This window comes from Botryllus schlosseri, chromosome 13 (genome assembly GCF_051294905.1).
Source record: "Botryllus schlosseri isolate E-star chromosome 13, Bs_hap1, whole genome shotgun sequence".
NCBI classification, from domain to species: Eukaryota; Metazoa; Chordata; class Ascidiacea; order Stolidobranchia; family Styelidae; genus Botryllus; species Botryllus schlosseri.
The window spans coordinates 16,613,832-16,636,161 of NC_137248.1; the positions used below are offsets into that span (position 1 = coordinate 16,613,832).

At 40.8% G+C, this 22,330-nt stretch overlaps 1 protein-coding gene across 1 annotated transcript; it reads left to right on the plus strand.

Annotated features, from left to right (window-relative positions):
* Positions 1 to 11,844: 11,844 nt before the first annotated feature.
* LOC145454276 (uncharacterized) lies at positions 11,845 to 16,264 on the plus strand. Its single transcript, XM_080332272.1, has 7 exons — positions 11,845 to 11,961; positions 12,620 to 12,788; positions 14,901 to 15,001; positions 15,063 to 15,134; positions 15,562 to 15,725; positions 15,772 to 15,944; positions 16,018 to 16,264. Exons 1-7 carry the CDS (start codon positions 11,845 to 11,847, stop codon positions 16,134 to 16,136), a joined length of 915 nt encoding a protein of 304 aa, XP_080188398.1. The 3' UTR covers positions 16,137 to 16,264.
* Positions 16,265 to 22,330: the final 6,066 nt, after the last annotated feature.

Consider the following 22,330-nt stretch of genomic DNA (forward strand, 5'->3'; position numbering starts at 1 on the left):
AATATGCATGTCATTATCGCTCCTAAGTTCCATTTGCAATCGGACAATGGATTTTAAATTGACTTTACTTCAGAGCAAAGAGATAACCATCTTGCCTAGGCAGTAGCGAAACAAAAGAAAACTACTGTTTCGTCTAGAAAGCTGTTAAGATTTATGAAATTATAATTAGTCGGCTGATAAGGGCCGACGCAATAGCAATTGCACCCTCACCACGGGATATTAAAGCCTGAAGAGATGATTCAGAGTGAGGATTAAAGAGGAACGGTATTAGGTCGATTGCCCCCAGTCTGCGCCAGAACAATCATATTTTGCGTTATCTTATCTCGGTCGCAGGCTGGGGGCATACGATCCGCTTTAATATATTCTTAATCCCCCGGCCGTGCCGTCATATTGGTAGACTTTAATATGCAGCTGCGAAAGACCAATGGGTATTGCATCGCTGCGAATACCGTCAGCACAACGAGAGCATACGAACCTGTCTCACGACAGGGAAGTTCGGCCATATAAAAATAGGAATTCAATCTTCAGCTTCATTCAGTTCAACAGTTGGTGCAGGTAGATGTAACCATAGGCGCCGACTTTTATTTTCGCATGGGGTGGCGGCAGGCGCGTGGCGCCAGGGGGGTGTCGAAACTTTCTCCTTTTGAAACGCAAAATCCCGTGATTTCGAAATTACCAGTCTGATGCTAATATTCAGTTGCAATTTAACATGTCGTATTACCAGTGTTGCGCGCGACCGTGACCAATTAGCGAGATTCATCTGTGCACGCGACTCGATCTCCCGCTGAGATCATTGCAAAATTAGGTTATTGATTGCCGAACGCTCGGCATTCATTGCTGGACTGATCATTAACATGGCGCAACGATTCTGGAACACGAAAGACAGAAAAGAAGTATGATTACAAACGCGTGCGGCCAATCAGTAGTTATCCCTTGCCGCCAACAAAATGGGTTTTTACTTAGTATTGAGTAGCTTGCATCGCGACAATTGGTTGCTGATTAAAACATCGATTTAGACTGCATTGCTGCATTTCCCGATTTACGTTCGCAAATGATTATTGGATTAATATAATGGGCACTGGAAAAATTCCAACTACCAGGCACACACAAAAAACACTGTTCAACTTTGCGCTCAGAGAATATTTATGACAAAAATGGTTCATAAAATATTTTAAACCTGGCTGACGGCCCTCATCGATGCAAATATTGCATTTTAATTTGTAGAAGGTGAACGTATATTTGGTCGTCAAATCGGGATAGGAGATGGTGTTTCTCAGAGCGCGTGATGAAATCTACGTTTCTAGCAATGAGGTCGAATTTTGACATTTCAAAACGATCGTTAGTTTGTTGAAATCAGTATCAGTACGCTGTGGGAGATACATAGTAGTGAAGAATTTTATCGGATTGTACAATCGGCCCGCAAGGTTGCGCTGATAACGAAATTGCAGACATGCCGCAAACCCACAATAATTACAATTACAGGGTGCGCGAGTCATACCTAAATACCCAGATTCGGTAATGGCATGGAGCACAATTTGTTTAGACGCGGGCATAATTTTTAATCAAAAAGATACATATACCCAAACAATATTACACACAGAGATTGTTACTGTTTGGCGAAAGTGTTTCTGCGGACGGTAGCAGGCCTGCATACGGACGCGCTAAATCAAATCACCGACGATAGTGCACATAAGATATCGACGACCCCTTTCGCATACAATTGATTCTCGCTAATTTGCAGTACGCAGCATCGATAATACGAATTGTGAATTGACGTTTCAAAAGGACGGGATTTTTAGTTTGAAATGATAAACTCACTGGCTACGCACGTAGTGTTTTAATGCCGACAACGCGCTGGTTAATATCAGCCCGGGGCCTACGACCTACGTAGGTCCCGATCAGCCAGTCGAATTTGATCGTGAAATAGTATGACTTAATTATCAAGGTGTTATTGCAGCAAGAGCAATATGGGTGCATGCCGCAACCTTATTAATGGTAATACAAATCCCGATGGTTTGAGATTCGATCCGCGATATGGTTGCGCCCGATAGAGTCCGTCCAGCAATGAAGTTTATTGGAACATAAAGGTTCCTGCTCAAACTAATCGAATAAATTCAGAATTTGCGCCACAGAGAATCTCTTGTTGCATCAATATTTGACAACGTAATTCAACACCATGAACTGCACAATGCGCAGTATTATTAACAAATCAAACACCGACAAGTGACATCGAGGGAATAAGAACGTATAAAGCAGACAAGAATTAGTAGCCTACAGATGATAGCAAACGAGAATGCGCGCATCTAATCAGTAATTCCTCAGCTTGCGTACAGCACAATGACGTTCCGAGTCTGACATCGCGAGAATTGTTTATCTGCATTTCCAGATAAAAGTTAGCAAAGCCTTGTTAGAGTAATGAATATGCGCACTTTGCTCAGGAATGACTTTCTCTTCGAAGGCATACACAAACCCACTTTCCTATTTCGCGATCGCGCTCCGATTAAAAAGACTATCACGAAACTAACTCAAGATATATTTTGTAAACGAATATAGGCGCAAATACAACTTAATTGAGAGAAGTAGAACGTGAATTCGTTCGTCTGGTCAAGAGAGAAGATGGTGTTTCTCGGCGCAAGCGTGTCGAAATCTACGCCGTCAACGAGGTCGCTTCGATCGTATGATTATTAGTGATTACAAATCACGGATTACACTTTATTGGGAGTTTTAAGCACTAGTTCGTCGTCGCTGAAGAAGCTGAGTATTCAATTATTCACGGGCGCATCGGTTAATGGTAAATGGTTGGCATTTCCGCGATATCACGGACTCGCTAATTGACAGATTAGACGGCGGGCGTTTAAGCATTTTGCATGGGGTGGCCGCCACCCCATAATTGTGTCATGGGGTGGCTGTGCCACCCCGCCACCCCGTAACTCGGCGCCTATGGATGTAACAATATAGTAACTACAGATAAAATACACGATTATGGCGCATCGCGATTCTTTGAATGTTAATTGAAATGGATACTTCTGTTCGTTATTAAAATGAACTGTGTAGATAGATAGACAGATGCGTTACTATTATTTAGTGAACTGATATTTGTGAGTGTTCAGTTGGTATATCAGTTGAAAACCGAGACGAAAGTTAGTACAGCTCGATGATGAAGATATGACTCTCAACGCAGTAGGTATAATGCAAACGTTCGCTTCACGTTTGCGTCCGCAAATGAACATTGCTTGGTTCTACCTTTGTACTTTTTTTGTGGAATGAAAGAAAGTTCCGATCATCTACAAATCTGTGATCAAAAGTCAATCATATTTACCAGGAATTTCACACGCTGTGTAACGCTGGCAGTAAAACAAGTAAATTCAGCACAAAACTGGGACGAACCAGGCGTCATAATTATTGCTCCATATCATTCCATGTTAAGAGGTTTTCTAATATCGGTGTGGCTCATGCTACGAATGACACCAAGTGCATTATGATTATTGACTACCACCATTATTAGGGCAAGTTTTTGCAACTTCGTAACTTTTTTCACATCTTCCGGCAGCATCCTACAGATAGGCTACTCGAGATTTATGTAGAGTGATGTTTATATTTTCCTGTTTCTTTTATCAATTGTTGCGAAAATGTGAAGGAATAATTCAAAAAAAGATTTCTAACTATTTCTAGTATAATTTTATTCACTTTTATTTGCATAACAAAGAGTTACGTGACGGATTAGCTGCATCGCAATGTTATCTATGACACAACAGTTGTCTAGCAAGCCAGAAGCTCGAGAATCCTGGCCGAGCATGACAGCGCAGCATGACAGCGCCCTAACTAATTTATAAGTGGAAGTATGGCTTGTATTTTAGCCAAGCCCGCACAAACTGAAAAAAGTTGTGTGTAGTCTTTCGAGCTCAAGTTTTGTTGAGATAGGTTAGTTAAATTGGGTATTTATAAAAGTGCAGTTCTGTTATGGCAAGAAGCTTTAACATTTCAAACTAAACCTGGGATGTCCATCCAGCGGCCCGACTGAGACTTTTGTGCGGCCTGCTAATCATTTTCACGCCAAGTAATATTTTGAACTTAGAATCTTAGACTTTAAAATGTACCGGTCATCTTTTAGGGGCACAGTGATAGTAAAGTATAGGAGGTGTATGTGAGATTGCAAGAATGCTTCCAGGATTGATTGAATGAGGGTACAGTGGTAGATGTCAGCTACGACAATTGTTTTCTTGTCGTCAAAGTGCAGTATTGATTGACCCTTGTTATTTTTTAAAGGCAACTTTTTACTAGAGCTGTCGCTAAAATTAAGTGCAACCTTTTCACGATGTGAGTGCATCAAAAACTCGCACCAATCATTATATAGATATAGGAGAGTGCTTAGAAAGGCAGAATGACTTGCCAATACTCCTCTTCCCGGAATAAACAGGTGGAATAGAGAAAATTCTAAACAACACAGTTTTCGGATAACTTCGACGAGTAGTTTCAGGAATGTAATATCCCTCAAATTAAATAAATAAATACCAGTGGTTCTTAACAGGTGGTCCTCGCAAAACAGTGGTTCCGCGAGCCAGTCTCAGGGGTTCCGCGGAGGTCAAGACACACTCGCATGTTGTTTTTTGGTGATGCACCCGTCTCGCCTATCACGGGCCGCAGGTATCATGGCGTACGCAGGAGAGATTGGGACTCGGAATCAAAACATGGTTCTTTTGAGATGAAAATTCTATTTTCAATATCTATAAGCTCATTTATAATTAAGCGATTGGTCTCACGGTGTTGCATTTCGACCGAACAATACGATGACACTTTCGAAGCACTCGCATTTTGAACTGGTATCTGAAAGCGAAAAGTAGAAGTCACACTGATTGGGAATGAATAATCATTGTCATGTTGATGGAGATGTTATGGATGAAGATCCCGATTTTGGATATAGTCATTGTGAAGACATCATACTTTGGAATGGCAATATGACGACATGATATTATTACGTTTTCGAGAACTATTGTATAGCATTATAGTATTGTACCGCATGTAGCGTACATAGTTATATCCTGATGGAAAAAGTAGTGTTTGCAATTAATATTGTGACGCCACCTTACGTCAGAGCTTCTCCGTTCACGTTCGGGTTACCAGCGAACCATTTATCGAAGTTAGTGTTCATACGAACCAAAACCTATCAGGGATTCGTACCATCCCTGCAACGCAGCTATGAGCATCGCGCCATGATTATTTCAAATAATTGCGCATTGCGCGATATAATTGTACGCGTAATGTAAGCTTGAGCAATAAGCTACCTCTAACGCTAACCAGAAGTAAATAGATATACAGAACCCGGGTGTGCATCCTGGGTCACACGAGCAATGTACGATCCGCAGTTACAATGTTGCGGGGCACGAAGAAATTCCAATTTAAAATTGTTAGATATGCCGTGGCATGGCCTGATATTTCAAAAACCTTCATTCGCTCCTCTAGTCACATTTTTAAATTTATTTCGTGCGGTTTTTATAATTTAATATGTCATGGTTAATAGACCGCGCATATCAACTGTTTTTCCGTACATAGTCTGGGCATTTACACTGAATCTTATCTGGAGATTTTTTTAAAATGAAGGTTACTCCACTCCAGTTGCAAATGTTTAAAATTTGCATTGGTGCTTTACTTATATCTCCTGAAATAATTTACAGCCATAGGAATGTGATATGGTAAAACTGCGTATACAAAATCCTGTAAAGCGTTATTGGTAAAACAATAAGCCTAATGTATTTATTGTTCAGTTAGTCACAGCTAGTAGGAGAATCGAGCATTTTCATTTCTCGCTAGTTATTTAATTCTCGATTCTAAAGTACGGAGGGCAAGTTGAAGGGAGTGGTGGAGGTTTTCACTACATGTAGATGAGTAATCTGATTTCTTTATAAAATTAATGTTTGAAATCGCTGACTCGCAAGTGTTAGTATGGCGCTAATCAGAAAGAACGGATTTGGTTTTGTTTAAAATCTCACTAAATACCGGGAAAGATGAGGATCGGTATTCGTGCAACAGTCCTCCTGTTGTGTAGCCCTACTGTAAATTGATAATAATACTTGCATAGTGTAAATGGACTTAATTCTGGTGTCGTGTTTGTTCACATTGCTATTTTTAAAGTATGCAGACATATACATCCATCGTGATTCTACCATTGGAATTAATCTACTGAGTTATGGAACAGTCTGTGCCTTTTATTTTCAGAAATCTAAGCTCACCTCATCAGATATCATAATCAATCGGGTCCACTGTTAAATCAATCCGCCCATCCGAGAACGAATTAGTTGGTAATTCGTCACATCATTGAACAATTCAATGGCGAGGATCATTGCTTTTGATCCGGAACTTTGTAAGTAAATAATGTATATACAAGTGGCCTTGATTTAATCTATTTTCTTTTATCGCTATTTTATATATTTATCCCAACAACGCCAGACAATGTGCAACAATATCAATTAATCCCTACCGTAAAGCTGACTTTTCATTTCATTTCTGCAGACGAGATCGTACAACAATTTTCAATAACTCAACCGCGAGTAATATTTGTTGTGGAAAAGATAATTGAAACTATTAAGTCGCTGCAAGAGGACATTACATCAATTGAGGTAATATAATTTATCATGCTAAATTCAGAGTGGTGCATTGCGCAGTCTTGCACCGACCAACCCTTATGCAGAATCAGTTATGCCCAATAAAGGGAATCAGCTTGATAATTATAATCCGTCCGAAATAAATAAACGCAACACAAGCGTATCCCACCTAAATTTCAAATACGCAAATCTTAACTTCACGCCAAGGCCAACATATTTGCCCTGCCATTGCCTATCTAGCGGAGGATACCGACATGGACGTACGTACACTGTCCAATATTCCGAAGAAGCCTACATATACACCGACTCGTTGGTTACATTCTAATATATCTGCATTTTACTTGCTGGCCTCTGTAACGCAGTGACGACAATAGTCACTTTAGATCAGTTGTTCTTAACCTTATAACTTGCCAGCGGAACAATTACGCTAATCTGGCAACATTCCCAACCACTAATTTTGGATGAGTCATTAAAGAAAAAATCTACCGCGATGGACATTGAGCTTCACATCTAAACGTTACTATAGATTGCCGGTGCACAACATGAACCGTGCATCAACATAGCGTTTAAAGAACGAAACCATTACGATATTGATTTCCACACACAAAACAAAAAACATAATGAATATATATTCATTGCAAATCTGCTGTTTCAGACACCAGTTCCGAAATGCGAGGCTTCACCTTGAAAACTGTTATCGTATATTGTTCGGTCGTAATCCAAACGTGCTACCAATTGTTTGACTACAAAGAGCTTATGAAATATTGGGGATAGATTTGGCATTTCAGAAAGACTGGACTTCGATTTCAAATTCCAACCTCACCATTGCACACCACGTACCAACGATGACCAAGACTGTCGTATCATCACAAATCATATGTATGAGTTGAGTGTGTGAGTTGACCTATACCGGGAACCCCTGATACCGGTTCAGGGAACCCCTATAGTCAGGCCGTGTTGTTTTTGGCATATGCCAAAATACCAAATGCAGCTTATTTTTGGCGGTTTTCAGATTTTATTTTGGCAGTTTTGGCATCGCCGGGAATTCGTATTCGTATACTCGAATTAACAATGTAAAACACTGTACAGTTTAGTTCTTGATATCAAACGAAAGTCACAAAACGTGCAGTACCCTCTTTGTGTCATCAAACAGCGAGCAATAATCGAATTGGCAACGGTGTTGGAGAGTCAATTCATCAAATACAAAACCGACCGACTGTTTATGCAATATAAAATCCGAATAGTCGAATCGATATGCGTGCATAATTAGCTGCATTCATGCAGATCACACCACCAGCCATTTAGGCGCCAATGGACATTTAAACATATATTTAAGGTTTTCGGTCAGCACGAGGGCAGTCCTTTTCGGCCAAGGTCTTCTCGCTGCTGATCGATATGGCACACGTTTTGGAGTCGCATGTTGCAGTATGGCCTATAACTTCATATGTCTTGGTGCGTCGTGGCGCGGTAATGGCCAACGCCAGTCTCCATTTCTATTATTTGTGCGTATTTTTGTTGGGATAAGGGTACTCAATAATGAAGGTAATTGTCAACATTAAATCGTGCGCAGCGCGAAAATTTTTTGAAAAAGTTGCATAAATTTCTAAAGAAATACTTCAAAATTCATTTAAATTCGCGAAATAATTTTGGCCCCCTTCGAGCTCGACTCCTCCCAATTCGGGGGTTTGAGGTGCGGCATTTACGGACTTGCCTACAGGCACTGAAATCAGACGTTTAAGCAAGAAGTGGGAAATCTCGGCAGACCGGTGCCGCGGGCCACATTATCATGTAAGACGGGAAACTGTCCGCGGGCCGGACAAAATCCCGTCGCGGGCCGGATCCGGCCCGCGGGCCGTATGTTGCCCGCCCCTGCTATATACAATATACATATATGTGTAATTGGCTAAATGGCTGGCGCCGAATGTTCTTGTCCTGGCGATCTGAACCCCACAGGACAAATGCCATCCCGCAGGCAAAAAGTATATGCCAGTAAAGCAATACCAATTTGAAATCGTGTGTGCTTTTTAGTTTTGGCGATTTCCATATCTTTTGACATAGCAGATATAGAAGGTTTCGAAGTAGCATAATGTAACGAAGTCAGTATACCAACGGGTCCGACCGAAGATGTTAAATTATTATTTAGGGGTCCTATCTTTCCCAACACACCTCACTCAGCTCTACCGGTAAATCTGCTTACGTGAGCAAAGAGGGGATAAAAATTTGATAGCAAATTATATGCAATTCCCGATCATCATGGACGATTCAAACACGAATTATATTTTTTCGCGCTTCGTGCGTTTAGTCGAAATAAGTCGACGCATTAAACATTAAACCCAATGTAGTTGATAATTTGCAGGGGGAAAGCGTGCAGGCTCAGCGGGGTTGAGGGGTTCTGGGGGCCCAAGACCTACGTTTTTTTTGGCGTGGCTGACAAAGTGCTGTTACGGTCCTGGTGGGGAATGAAGGATCAGAATAAATCTGAAGTGGGGAATGAAGACAAAAAGGTTGGGAACCACTGGTCTATAGTCATTGAGCTACATCCCTAATTGGGGGCTCTCATTTACTACCCGGGTTGATCAATCCACAACCCACAGTATATCGCAAATCAAGATTTCAATACTCAACATTTTGGCCTCGACCTTACGATTTTCTTTCGCGTTACATATAGATCCCTTGGACGGTAGACCGAGGCCTTCCGAAGGCTTCACAGGCCGCAATTTAGGAATTTAGCGTTAGACACTTGTTTTGTCGCTTCATGCAAACTCAATTCAATACTTGTTAACATTTCTATCTAAAACTTTCATTTTTATTATTTTTCGTATGTATGTGCAGGTGTATTATTTATGTATTTCATCATATCAATTTCTTCCTACTCTCGAGATTTTCTATTCTATCATATGTTTGACTGTTAGTTATGGTCGTAGTTTAGCAGACTTAAGTAGGCTATGTATACAACACCCTGTTAAAGGTACAATCAACTCTATATTAGGTACCCAATTCAAACTTGATAGCGACTCAATCTGTACTGCAATCATCAGGCGAAATTCAATGGCTGGAATAACGCCTCGTACTTCGAATATTCGACATGAGTTCGTGACTTGACTTGTGACTTCATTCGACTTGTCCTCCGAAAATCTAATGACTTCACGTAACTCGATTTATCTTAAAAATTGTGTGACTTGACATAACTCGAGTAAATATTTACAATGACTCGATATGATTTTAACTTGAAGGTAGTGACATTGTCCCAACTAGGGTTGCATTTAAAACAAAAGTAAAACAGACATGTTTAAAACAAGGCACTAATTTAAAACACGTTTTTATTTTTTGTTTTTTTTTAAAGCCATGACGTCTCGAATATTCCATCGAGATGTTACATTGGATTGACATTGACAAAGGAAAATATAGGGTAAATATAGCTCCTTTGACGAAATATCTGTACCATTTCTGTTGAACTGACTATTCTGAGGGTTCCAACCATCCCATGTCGATATACGTCGGCTATATCGGGTGGTAATTGTCCGTAGGCTCATACAACATGTTTTTGGAAAGTATTTACTCAATTATGGCATAATTTTACAACTTAAAAAAACAACATTTTCTTTAAAGGCCTTTGTAAACACTGTTTAAAACATGTTTTAAACAAAGTGTTTTAAAACAGCGTTTGTTTTAAATGCAGCCCTAGTCCCAACAGTGGTAAGACCTGCATGACAGCAATATAATTGATGTGAAGGCTATTATCTGCCGCAGTCGATTTCAGTGCAATGCAAGGAACGGCAACATAAATTGATCAATCGTGCGAAACATGCTAACTTATCAAGTTGTTTCTGCCTTCTTAGAAAATCATCGTCGTCGGACGAAGCAACGAATTCATGACTGTGGAGCAAGTATTAAGCTGCGCGAACAGTGGTATACTGATTGTGGTTTGGCCAATCAATAACAATAAGCCTGATTCAAAGTAATCGATATAATCAATATATTTATATACTTGTAGAATCGGTGCGAGAGGTCCACATTGACACGGAAAATGATATCGCTATTGCAGCTCACTCAAGCGGAACAACCGGCCTCCCAAAATGCATAGCTATGACTCACAAATGTTACGTAGCTGCCGCGTCGATGAAATGGTAAGTATATGCAAAACTGACAATATACAACGTGATGATCTTACTTGCCGACAGTGTTGGGATGACTCGACTCATGACTTGACACGAGTCAGACTCGAGTCAACTTTTTCGTATGACTTGACTTGACTCGAGTCACTTTGCAAAAATGACTTGACTTGACTTGACTCGGAGCTTCAGAAATCTGCATTGACTCGTGACTCGGAGCAAAATTTACGAGTCAATTTCAAGTCATTAAGTAAACAGTGTCGATTAAATCAATGTATCTTGTGTATGTTCGGATTGTTCAAGATACGCCGGTGTCACTTGTGAGAACAATCAGTCATTCACTGATTGTACGTTACACTGATCCTCCATTGTTACATCACAAATAATTTGACCGCAAACGAAACGATCACAGTTTACGTTGTCGTACCAGTAGCAGATAAATCTAATAGCAATGTGTCTCAGTTTCTTAGACGGCTCAATGCTTACGTTGCGCATTGCTCACTTGCTCAGTTTTGCCAAACCTCTTGTATGATTTAAATCGAACAAATATAGTCTGTGCGTTTATATTCTTACGGATGCGTAGATGGGTAGTGCAGGCTATTGTACCAAATCAATTTGTTTCAACTTCTCGGGGCTTCGTATTCGGTCCTATATTTTGGCTGATTATAAGTGACTGTAGCATGTAACTGTACATCTACTCACGTATTCTAATAGCAGTTGTACGTGTGCGTGGGCGATGCAATGTCTTTTTGCATGTTTATTTAACTTTATATTCGTTATTTGACTGAAGATAGATGACCAATTCATCTGTCTTTCACACACTTCGCAAAATGTGATGGCTTTGAATCATCATTCATACTTCGAAATACAATTTGACTTGAATTGTGACTTGACTCGTGACTTGACTTGACTTGACTCGACTTGACTCGAGTCACCTCCAAAAAACGGGTGACTTAACTTGACTCGAGTCACCTTCGAAAATCGATTGACTTGACTTGACTCGAGTCAAAATGTCCAATGACTTGAAATGACTCGTGACTCGAAGGTAGTGACTTGATCCCAACACTGCCGATAATTGTTAAATTAGTTTTGTGGAAAGGGACCCGTCGCAGATTATTTACCTTGATCGTCCGATGTATCATACTGAAGGATTTGGCGTTATACTTGGGAACACCATAAAAGGCATCAAAACCGTGATGGAAGAGGAAAATGATGTCGAACGAATGTTCCAAAACATAGAAAAGTACAAGGTGGGAGGCGGCATCAACCGATTGAAAGATAATAAAAGATAAATTGCGCCACTAACAGTGTTTAAATAATTCTGCGACATATTATTGGTCTGGTCCTGGAACGAGTTTGCTTCCTAGCGACAAGTAATTTTGAAAGCCTTTCTCATAAATATTATTACCCTTACCCGTAATCTCTGCATGAAATATGTATTACTAGATTAAAACATCCGATGAGTGTGCAGCATGGTGATTGATTCAAGGCATAGTTTCTACCATTCATATCCGTTTCTAAAGTAATGGAATTCCCGCAATGTATCGATATTTATGAAAATTATTGCTCATATGCAGTTTGTAAAATTATCATCTGAATACAAAAACAACTATAACAAATGAATCTCTTTGTAATTCAAATTAAATCTTGGCGCACCCTTGTGCAGTGGTGCACGGGCTGAGATCACTGCTATGTAGCAATGGTCGGAAACTTCTTGACTGCAAAAAGTATTACTTTGAGAGTTGAGTGAATATTCCGGGTTTCATCATTTAAAAATATTCAAGTTTATCTCTTTTATCAAAACAGGCGTTCTAGTGGTGGTGGCGTAGGCAGGCAGGGGTGTTATATATGTCCGTCAAGATTCACTGCATCGACTGTTCTACCGCATTGATATCGAAATATTTTTAGGTATCGTTCATCACCTGTGTTCCACCCACACTAATCGAGCTGGTTAACACAACCAACAATACAAAATATGATCTGTCTTCTCTGAAAGTTGTTTTGAGTGGTGGAGCTGCACAAGCACCGGAAGTGATACAAAGAGTAAAAAACAAATACGAAGTCGCATTCATCGCAGGTAAATGGTTATTGGGGATATTCGTAATAAAAACCAAATCTGTGTACTCATCACTATGATAATACTAGAACTTCGTTAAATAAAAATATATATGCTACTCATACTCGTGTAATGCTGACGCACTCAAGAGAAATACGACTCAGTCACACCATTAGGAAAATGCGCTGATACGACATTCTTGGATTGTCTGTGATGGATTTTACAAATATTACCATGGTTGCCTGTCATCTTCCAATTCTGTTGCAATAAATTGTGGTTCAGAATATGCCACCATTTTTATTTTCTTTCTTCTACTCCTTTAGATGCCGTTACCTTTCATATAATTTGTAATACTATTACAAACATTTCACGTATGAGTAAACCCCGAGAGGTCGTCTGAATCATCCCATATCGCAACCAAAAAAATAGCCCGAAGTCTCGCGACCCAAGCATTCAATTATCATGTAAGTTCGAGCTAAATTCCATGCAAAATAATATATCATTCATCATGATGTAATCACAACAAAGACATTCAAATAATGAAAGAGTTTCTTGTCCAAATGGAATTTTCTAGCAGGAATCAAGGATTAGGAGGAGTATTTTCTCGTTGAATCACAATTTGAGAGACTTTTTCCAATGAATATGGAAACTTGTTCGTCTGGGTAGCACATCAGCACTGTTCCCCTACCCGATTTTCTATGTGCATGCCCAGCGTTATTTGAAGCCTTCGTTCCTCACTTCTCCCTAGCATAAGACGGAAAACATTGGGATCAGAATTTTTTAAGTAATAAATCATCCATTCATTTCTCAAGACATTTCTGTGCGCAATTTGCTATAGTTTGTGTCATGACAGTATGTATAATCTATCAAAAAGCAAATCATGAAATTGTTCAACCTATAACACAGCCAAAAACAGGTATATAAAGAAATTTATTATTAGCGATCTGATGGTGTCGCACATGAAAAGTGGAATACGCTCATGACGAGCAATAACAGCTGAGGTAATTACGCCCCAAGAAATAAACAGTTACATTTACCAGATCCAGTATTCAACGCATAGTACCATGTCCAAACAACATCCCTGGCCCGCGAGTCCATTTTTCATAGCCCGCAGCAAGTTTTAGAAATAGCCTGTCTATGACCAGAACAATCTCCCATGGTCAGCTTGATGAATACTGAGATCGGGTTTGCTAAATTAGTAATGGTTATTCTCAATAGGAGTATATCGTTACCCTTACGGAATTTCTAACAAAAATCCATTCCAATAGCGCAGGGCTTCTCAAATTATGGGTCGCGGAGGCTATGAGTGATGAGCGATCTATTAATATGTGTGTGATATTTTTTTAAATTGTGCTGTGCAACGAGTGGGTGTAGGACTATGATACACGAGTATATCGAGGCCAACCCCTTCTGCGCCGAAGCAAATGAAGGCATGAAGTTTTATCCAACATGCGGAGAAGAAAGGTGCGGTGCTAACATGATCTGCTGCGATAAGACCTTAGTCAAAAACGACCGTTGGTTGGTCGAAGGGATGGGCAAAGTGCGATGACAAACAGACCATCGGCGATAAAACCTTCACCAAAAATGACCGTTCTTGGTTGGCCAAAACCTTGGATATTGATATGTCCGGTCGTCGAAATGATCGGCACCAAATAATCCCGTCCCCTTGCAATCTAAGTACACAGTTATACAAATGCGACCCGCAGAGGAAAATTTTTCACTTCAATTTGAAATGGCGTGCGTCAAAAATGTTTCATAGCTGCTTTGAGTACAACTGTCGTCTGAGCGTTCTCTATGTCATACATGCCCGTAGCATTAAAATGCATTATTTTTTATGTGTGAGGCTTGGGTCGCGAGATGCCACTAAAACTCAGATTCGCGTCGCTGTATGAAGAGTTTAAGAACCAATGAATAGGGTGTAGGCAAATACAAAACAAAAACTAACACATCTACCGCAAGTGCTACCCAATGTATTTCGATTTGATGAAATATAACGTCTCACTTGATCTCTCTCCTTCGAGCACTTAATTGTAAGTCTGTAGCCTGGTTTAAATAGTATGGTTCGAAAATTTAAAAAAAAATGCAGTAACCTGTCTACATATATATTCCTACCCCTACATATTTAAATTTCAGCATACGGTATGACTGAAGTTGGTGTGATTTCGATGGGTGTCGTTACGGACGAAAATTCTGCGAGGTCCTCGGGAAAAATTATTCCTGGTTTTGAAATGAAGGTGAACATGAACAAAACTTTTCACCACAGTTTGCTTTCGTATTCATAATTTATGCTTTTAGACCACCGACATAGCGACAGAAGAGGAATGTCCCGTTGGAACCAACGGAGAGATACGTGTCCACAGTGCCCAAGTATGTTGCTCCTTTGATATGATGTTCGAATGATATATTTATATACATACATCTAGTCCGGGATTCTTCTTCTCTGCATCAGAAAGCCTGTCACGAATGGTTTTGCTATTTGAGAGAAATTTGAATACCCTTCCATCGTCTTTCACTGCTTCGATTCTATTAGTTTGTCGCAATTGCTGCGACTACTACATGACAATTTCGGTTCAAGTAATACAGTAAAGGGTATGGGAACTATTTCTTCAAATTTAATGTCTTATTTCTGTACGTAGGTGAAATATATATATATACACATATGTAGCCTTCAAGATTATGCAAATCCGCAAAATTTTATGCGACGCGATTCAAAAATGTGGGTTGATTAGGTGCCAAATAGGCTATCTGACGATTTCACATGTATATCTCTTGGAGTAATAAAAGAATTTTTCAGTTCGACATCGATTCAAACTTCCACACTTGTTCAGATGACAAAAGGATAGCAAACGCCGCCGCATTCGACGTGGAAGGATGGTTCAGGACGGGTGACCTCGGTCACAACGATGCCGATGGTAACGTATTCGTCGTCGACCGACTGAAGGAGATTATAAAAGGTAACCGTGGTACGTCATCTGGAAATACGGCGTGATTTGTAATTTGCCCGACGGAAACAGGTATCTCCCGCTGAGCTGGAATCAGTAATAATCTCCCACCTCAAAGTCGCGGACGTCGGTGTTATTGGGATTCCCGACGAGAAGTGCGGAGAACTCCCGAAGGCCTTTGTTGTGCCGAGTGACCCATCACTAACAATCGATGACGTTCACAAAATAGTTGAAGGTGGGTTTCGTTATGACTGAGATACGATGTTCGATTTCCCGCTTCCATTTTTCAACCGAGCTTGCCCCTTCAGAGAATCTTGTGGAATATAAGCATCTGCGTGGTGGCGTGGAATTTGTCAAAACTATTCCGAAATCAGCGACGGGGAAAATACAACGCAATGTGTTGAAGAATATGGCAACTAAATTGTAGATTGGGTTCTGGATATTTGCATAGCGTATCTATTGACTACGTATGTTGCTAATATAGCGACATGGACCTGCTTCTCAGTTCACACCAGCATATGAGAAATGAACGAGATTCCCAAATGTAGTTTTACGATCAACGTCTATTGACGTTTATCTACTCTTTTTATATGCGAAATCAGCATATTTTCAAGAAATTTGTTCCATGAATGAAATCGCAATATTATCGAATCAACTCATTGCTCTTTATATTAGCAAAATAGCGTACACTATGTCTATTGCCCCTCAAATCTAGATATTCTGGCATCGCCATGCCATCGACCTCCGTGAAGTAAAAATCGAACCCTGTAGCGTTGTTTACTGGATGACAGGTTCATTCTGAAACTTAAGTCCGCGTGATTTCTGAGTTGCATTTTACTGATGAAATGTTTCTATAAAATCATTGATACTACCAAATAGAAGCTGATATCGGTGTTGCAACGTTGTTCGAGTCTTGCTTTCCGTCTAGTGCCCTTAGAGGATAGACCAGGGCTCTTCAACCGGGTGTATCGTACATCATAGGGCAGTGGTCAGGAAACTATGACTAGCGAGCCATATATGGCTCTTTGGGTTGTAAGATATGGCTCTTTGCCAAATATCTATTTTTGTATTGAATTGCTCAATATTGCAGCGACTTGTTGGTAAATTTTCATCACGGCCAAAATAATTATTCTCGTGGCAGTATAAACGTGTCTTTGAGAGGTAAAGACAATGCCGTCTTCGGGTTTAGGGGCTCGGACCCCCTCTCTTGAAAATCGTCGAATTTAAGTTACTGTCACGCTGGCGGCTAATATCACTCGCGAATTCCATGCGCAGTAGTGTTTCTGTTATACTGGAGCCGAAACTCGGCTCATGTCAATTAGTAGGCTAATGATTAGTTATCTGATTGCGCCGTATATTTGATTGCCTCATATAAAACGACTACTCGTGCTGTTAGGACGTCTCTTCCGTGATAAACGTTTGTCGTGTGTCGACATCGTTTCGTGGTGCAACATACGTCCTCGGAGGACGCCTAAATGTCCTCTTTTTCAAAAAAAAACTTTTCCTCATTTTTAGAGGATTTTGGTTGAATGCAGTGGCGGCTATGGGGGGGGGGGAGTGGGAGGTCACCCAGGCCCCATAGTCGAAATCCGCCCTCTGCATTTGTTAGACAAGTCCCCAAGTCCCATATCGCGATAATCATCAAGTATCTGCATGCGGTAGAGGTACTCAGTTTTGATGTAGTCTATCACTGAAACCATGCAATAATAGATACGACCTAATCCAGCGCCTGGCTCAAACCTTGACGTGGTGTGCTGGCTCATTACTAATGTCAGCCGATAGCTTTCCAGATTAGTTTGGGTCTATTAAACCTGCAGCGGATGCATCGCTATTCTATTATTTGACGCTGCATGCCATACATCTTCAACATGGAGGCATGAGCTATAGTTGACTGGTTCACTTCTTCTATAATTTGACTATGCATGATAGAAGTAGGCTCAGGAGCGCGAGTAATTCAACATTCCGGCCTGCTTCAAAGTCGTGTTATAATGTGATATACACATCGTCGCACGTAATCCAGTTCCATATCGGGCACTAATATTAAGTTGGTACCAATAGATGCGAAAGTAGGGGTCTGGGTGGCGTAGCCCCCAGAGGCGGAAGTTACATACTTATAGGCCCCCCACCGGAAGTCTCGCCCCGCCACCCACCACCTATCGTAGGGCCACCACTGCTAATCAGCCTCAAGAATCACCAGACCACGACCAGTGGTGGCTTTTGAGGTGGGCGGTCGCCCGAGTCGCGTCTTCGGTTTAGGCGCCTCTTTCAAGGATTATAGCAAATAAGCGTGGAAGTATGGCCAGCACCTGGTTGAAGCCTTGACGTGTGGTGATATATAGTTAATATTATTAGATTTGAAGGAAAGTTACGATCACATACTTATAGGGGTCCCCCGGGAAATCTCGGCTACCCCCCCCCCCATTTGTAGTGCCACCACTGGTTGAATGTACGTGGCAATTGGACTGAGATATAGAAAATCAGCGCCCCATTAACGCTCCGACGTGACTTCCAGGAATTGAGCCGGAAAAGGACCATTTTTTTCATTCATCCGACCACAAAGTCGAGAAAGGGGGATTTTACTCCAGTATTGTAACTCTAAAATTTTTGAAAAAGTGCCATCTTTTCACATTTTCATAATATGGTGACCCTATGCAACAGGAGGTGCAGGCTGTGTATCCTGGCGTGGTGGCCGCGATGGGATTCGAGCCCACGCTAGCGAAATGACTGGTGATTCAAACCCCTGGCGATGTACCAGAATTGAAATCTTGAATCGTGCGATACGTTGAATCAAAGAGCGTAGCAGACATGGCGACGCCCATTTCAAAACGCAGTTTTCAAATACGCATTATCTTCATGATCTAGGGCGGGAAACGTACTGTTGTGTATGGGACATTCACAATTACAAACTCGAATTACAAACACCAATTCAGAGAGAGACGGTATTTGTCGGCGGGCGGTTTCGGTATCAACATGTGCAGCAAGGTCACGTTTGTATCCTCTGGCGTCGCTTATATAGGCTATTCGTCTCATTACTAATTAGTTAAATTGCTCAGCTCACATAAACATAAATCCGGCTATGCGACATGCATCGTGATCATTATTTGTCGAGCCACACAATTGGCCATCGGTGTTGTGCAGACGACGAAATTGCGGGTTTGACAAATATCCATAGTACAGTAATTACGGAGTAAGCACGGCATATCATGGCTGTGAAGTCGGCAAATTTGACCACCGACTCCAACTCCGACTCTGACTCCACTCATTTTCAATGGGCCGACTCCGACTCCAACTCCGACTCCGACTCCGACTCCTGAATCTTGAGACGTACCGACTCCGACTCCAACTCCTAAGTCTTAATAAATACCGACTCCGACTCGAACCCCCACTCCAACAGTATTACCAATTTACTACGAAAATTATATGCCAAAATCATATGCCACAATGACGGTTAAATGACTATCATATAACCATTTCACATATACAAACATATGATTAACGATGGCATGCGGAATTGTTTCATTGTGGCACAGCTCGAATTATTCACTGTGCATGAAAGATTGCCTTTCTAAATTTCCTTCCGCTTTTCATATTTTATCAGTTTTCATGAATCATTCGAACACGACATACATTCCATACTGTATAATTAAAATGTAGATAAAACAATCGAAGTGTTGCTCTTGTGTATGAGTCAGCAACTTATACAGAGATGCATCTCACTAATTTTCTCATTACACACATTTCTGATTACAAGCACACACAGTCTCACTACCAGAGGTGGTCAGTAACGAAGTACTTCTACTTTTTCGAAGTACTCAAGTAGTTTTCCTCTACTTCTGGTACTTACTCAAGTAGATCTGATTTTTGCTACTTCTACTTCTACTTCATAATATTTTATGATCTACTTACTTACTTTTCGCTATTTTCAGTTTGTCAAGTAGAAGTAGTTCAATCTTCTAATCAGGAAGATAGCCTGAGGAATTTCGGGGCTGTTTTCACGGAGTATACCAACATTTAATTTCCATAAAAGTTGAGTAAAGGCCAGAATTTTCGTCGCGCCTCGCGCGCAGTGGATACGGCGTTGCCAGTATGATTTCATGAAAGTATCGATGAATATAATTTAGGTAGCGGGTTGGCGTGATTCCGTTCACACATGGATATCTAGAACTAGATATACCTGAGTTCACACCACATTGTCGCCCTTCGCCTATATGAAATAATCCATCGCAGTATATATGGCTCATCATAACGTTTGAAACTGACGTTTCGCAATCTAGCATTTACTTGTCATATCGTATAATCTAGCATGTCCATGGCGCTTCCTAACCTGGAAAAGTGGACTCTGACATGTATTGTTAGTTTTAGAGCTGTTTCAGCATACCTCCTTTGAAACTTTCTGGACTAAAGGCATGAAAAACGTGTTCCACTTTTAGAACTAGTATTTATGTGTCATTTTCAATTCCCAGTATCATAATATAAGATAACATATAAGTTGAAGTATAAAAGCATGTGTAGTAATGCCTTTAATTTCCGGAAATAAAGCTACACAATATGGCATTTTTACGGTCCAACATATTTTCTTATTAACGTTTACTAATCACGCAAAGTGTTTACACCGTATCCTATACAACTTCCCCGTATTGCTCTTCGACTAAACTACGGACCTTATGATATGGGGGATGACGCCATACCATGCTATTTTCTAAAACGTGCTGTTCGAGAAAACAGGATAAGTATCGCATTTCCATATCAATCCTATCATTTTCATCCCATGATGTGGACGAATGCTTATGCTATCGAAAATTGGATACCTGCTGGCAGCACCGTAACTGCCGCACCCCAACCCCTCCAATTGGGGGGGGGGGACGAGCTCAAAGGGGGCCCAAAATTATTTCGTGAATTAACATAAATTATAGAGTATTTTTCAAAAAGTTATGCAACTTTTTCAAAAAATTTTCGCGATCCGCGCGATTTCGAGCTGCCAAATAAATATCTTCATTTTCGGGTCCTCCTCCCCCAACAAAAAATATTCAAGATATATAGAAATGGGCATATCGGCGTTGGCCATTACCGCGCCACGATGCACCAAGACATATCAAGTTTTAGACCATATAACATTAGACCCCAAGAAGTGTGCCAGAACGATCGGCAGCGAGAAAACCTTGGCCGAAAAGGACCGCCCTTATGCTGACCGAAAACTTCGTTATATATACAAAATACTCATAGGTTTAATTGTCAATAGGTGCCTACATGACTGGCGACGAATGCTCTTGTCTTGGCAATCTGAACCTCACAAGACAAATACCATCCCGCAGGGAAAATTATATGCCAGTGAAGAAATACCAATTTGCAATCATGTGCGTCTTTTAGTTTAGAAGCCTGCGTTTGAGCGATTCTATATTTTTTGATATAGCAGAAAGGAGGTGACAAAATGACATCATGTTACGGAGTCATACCAACGGGCCCTACATTTTCCAGGACACCTTACTCAGCACTACCGGTGGATCTGATTACGTGAGCAGAGAGGACAAGAAATTGATAGCAATATATGTGCCATTCCCGATCTTATTGACTGATTTTATCATGAATTATCGAAAATTTTCGCGCTTCGCGCAGGCTCACTCAACAGTACGACTAATTTCGTGGTAAAAGCGAACAACGTGATTGGTGGTAGGTTTATCACGCTATGGACGCCCAAGACCCAAGTTTTTTGGGGGGCCTGACGAAGTTCTGCTCCGTTCCTGCCAACGGGTATACGCCCGCAAATGTTTGATTATTATTGAGGGGTCCTACGTTTTCAAACACACCTCACTCAGCTCTACCAGTAAATCTGATTACGTGAGCAGAGAGAGGATAACAATTGATAGCAACATATAGAATATGCAATTCGCGACCATATCGACCGATCCAATCATGAATAATGCAAATTTTCCGCGCCTGGCGCGTTTAGGCGAGAGAAGCTGACCCAGTATACGGACCCTAACGTAACTTATAAATAGGCTAGTGGGAAAAGCGTACTGCATGAGGAGGGTTTGGGGGGTTTGGGGGGCCCAAGACCAACGTTTTTTTTGGGGGGGGGGGGGCTGACGAAGGGCTGTTACGGCCCTGCCTGCTGGTATGCATCAATGGGAATCAAGCTCGTCACCTTTGGCATAGCTAAATTTGAACCTTTATACAATCCATGTGAACAAATTAGGATCGTTTTCACAACTACTGACTTACTTGAGTACTTTTAAAGTCAGTCAATTCTACTTCTACTTCAAGTAGTTTTAGGTTGCTTATGGAAGAAGTACTTCTACTCGTACTTGAGTAGATTTTTTTCGTCGCTACTTCTACTTCTACTTAAGTAGCTTTCTTGACTACTTTGACCACCTCTGCTCACTACTAATAGACATTGGTCATGAACGAAATTTAGGAAGTAGTCAAATTGCATATGTCTAGTCTATATGCAACCAGTCAAGTATTCAAGGACTAGGTCTTGCAGTCTTTCTTAATCATTTGTTCGACCCAAGCAGCTAAGCTACACTACAAATATTTTTAATTCTGTCAAGTGGGAAGGAGCGCTTGGTTATATCTACATCGATTTTACAACCAGACGATACATTTGCTCTGTCTCAATATCTT

Coding starts and splice junctions, on each gene's coding strand:
- LOC145454276 (XM_080332272.1), top strand. CDS start 11,845: ATGTATCATACTGAAGGATTTGGCGTTATACTTGGGAACACCATAAAA. Junction 12,789..14,900: donor CGAAGTCGCATTCATCGCAG/GTAAATGGTTAT, acceptor TTTAAATTTCAG/CATACGGTATGACTGAAGTT. Junction 15,945..16,017: donor CGTTCACAAAATAGTTGAAG/GTGGGTTTCGTT, acceptor TTGCCCCTTCAG/AGAATCTTGTGGAATATAAG.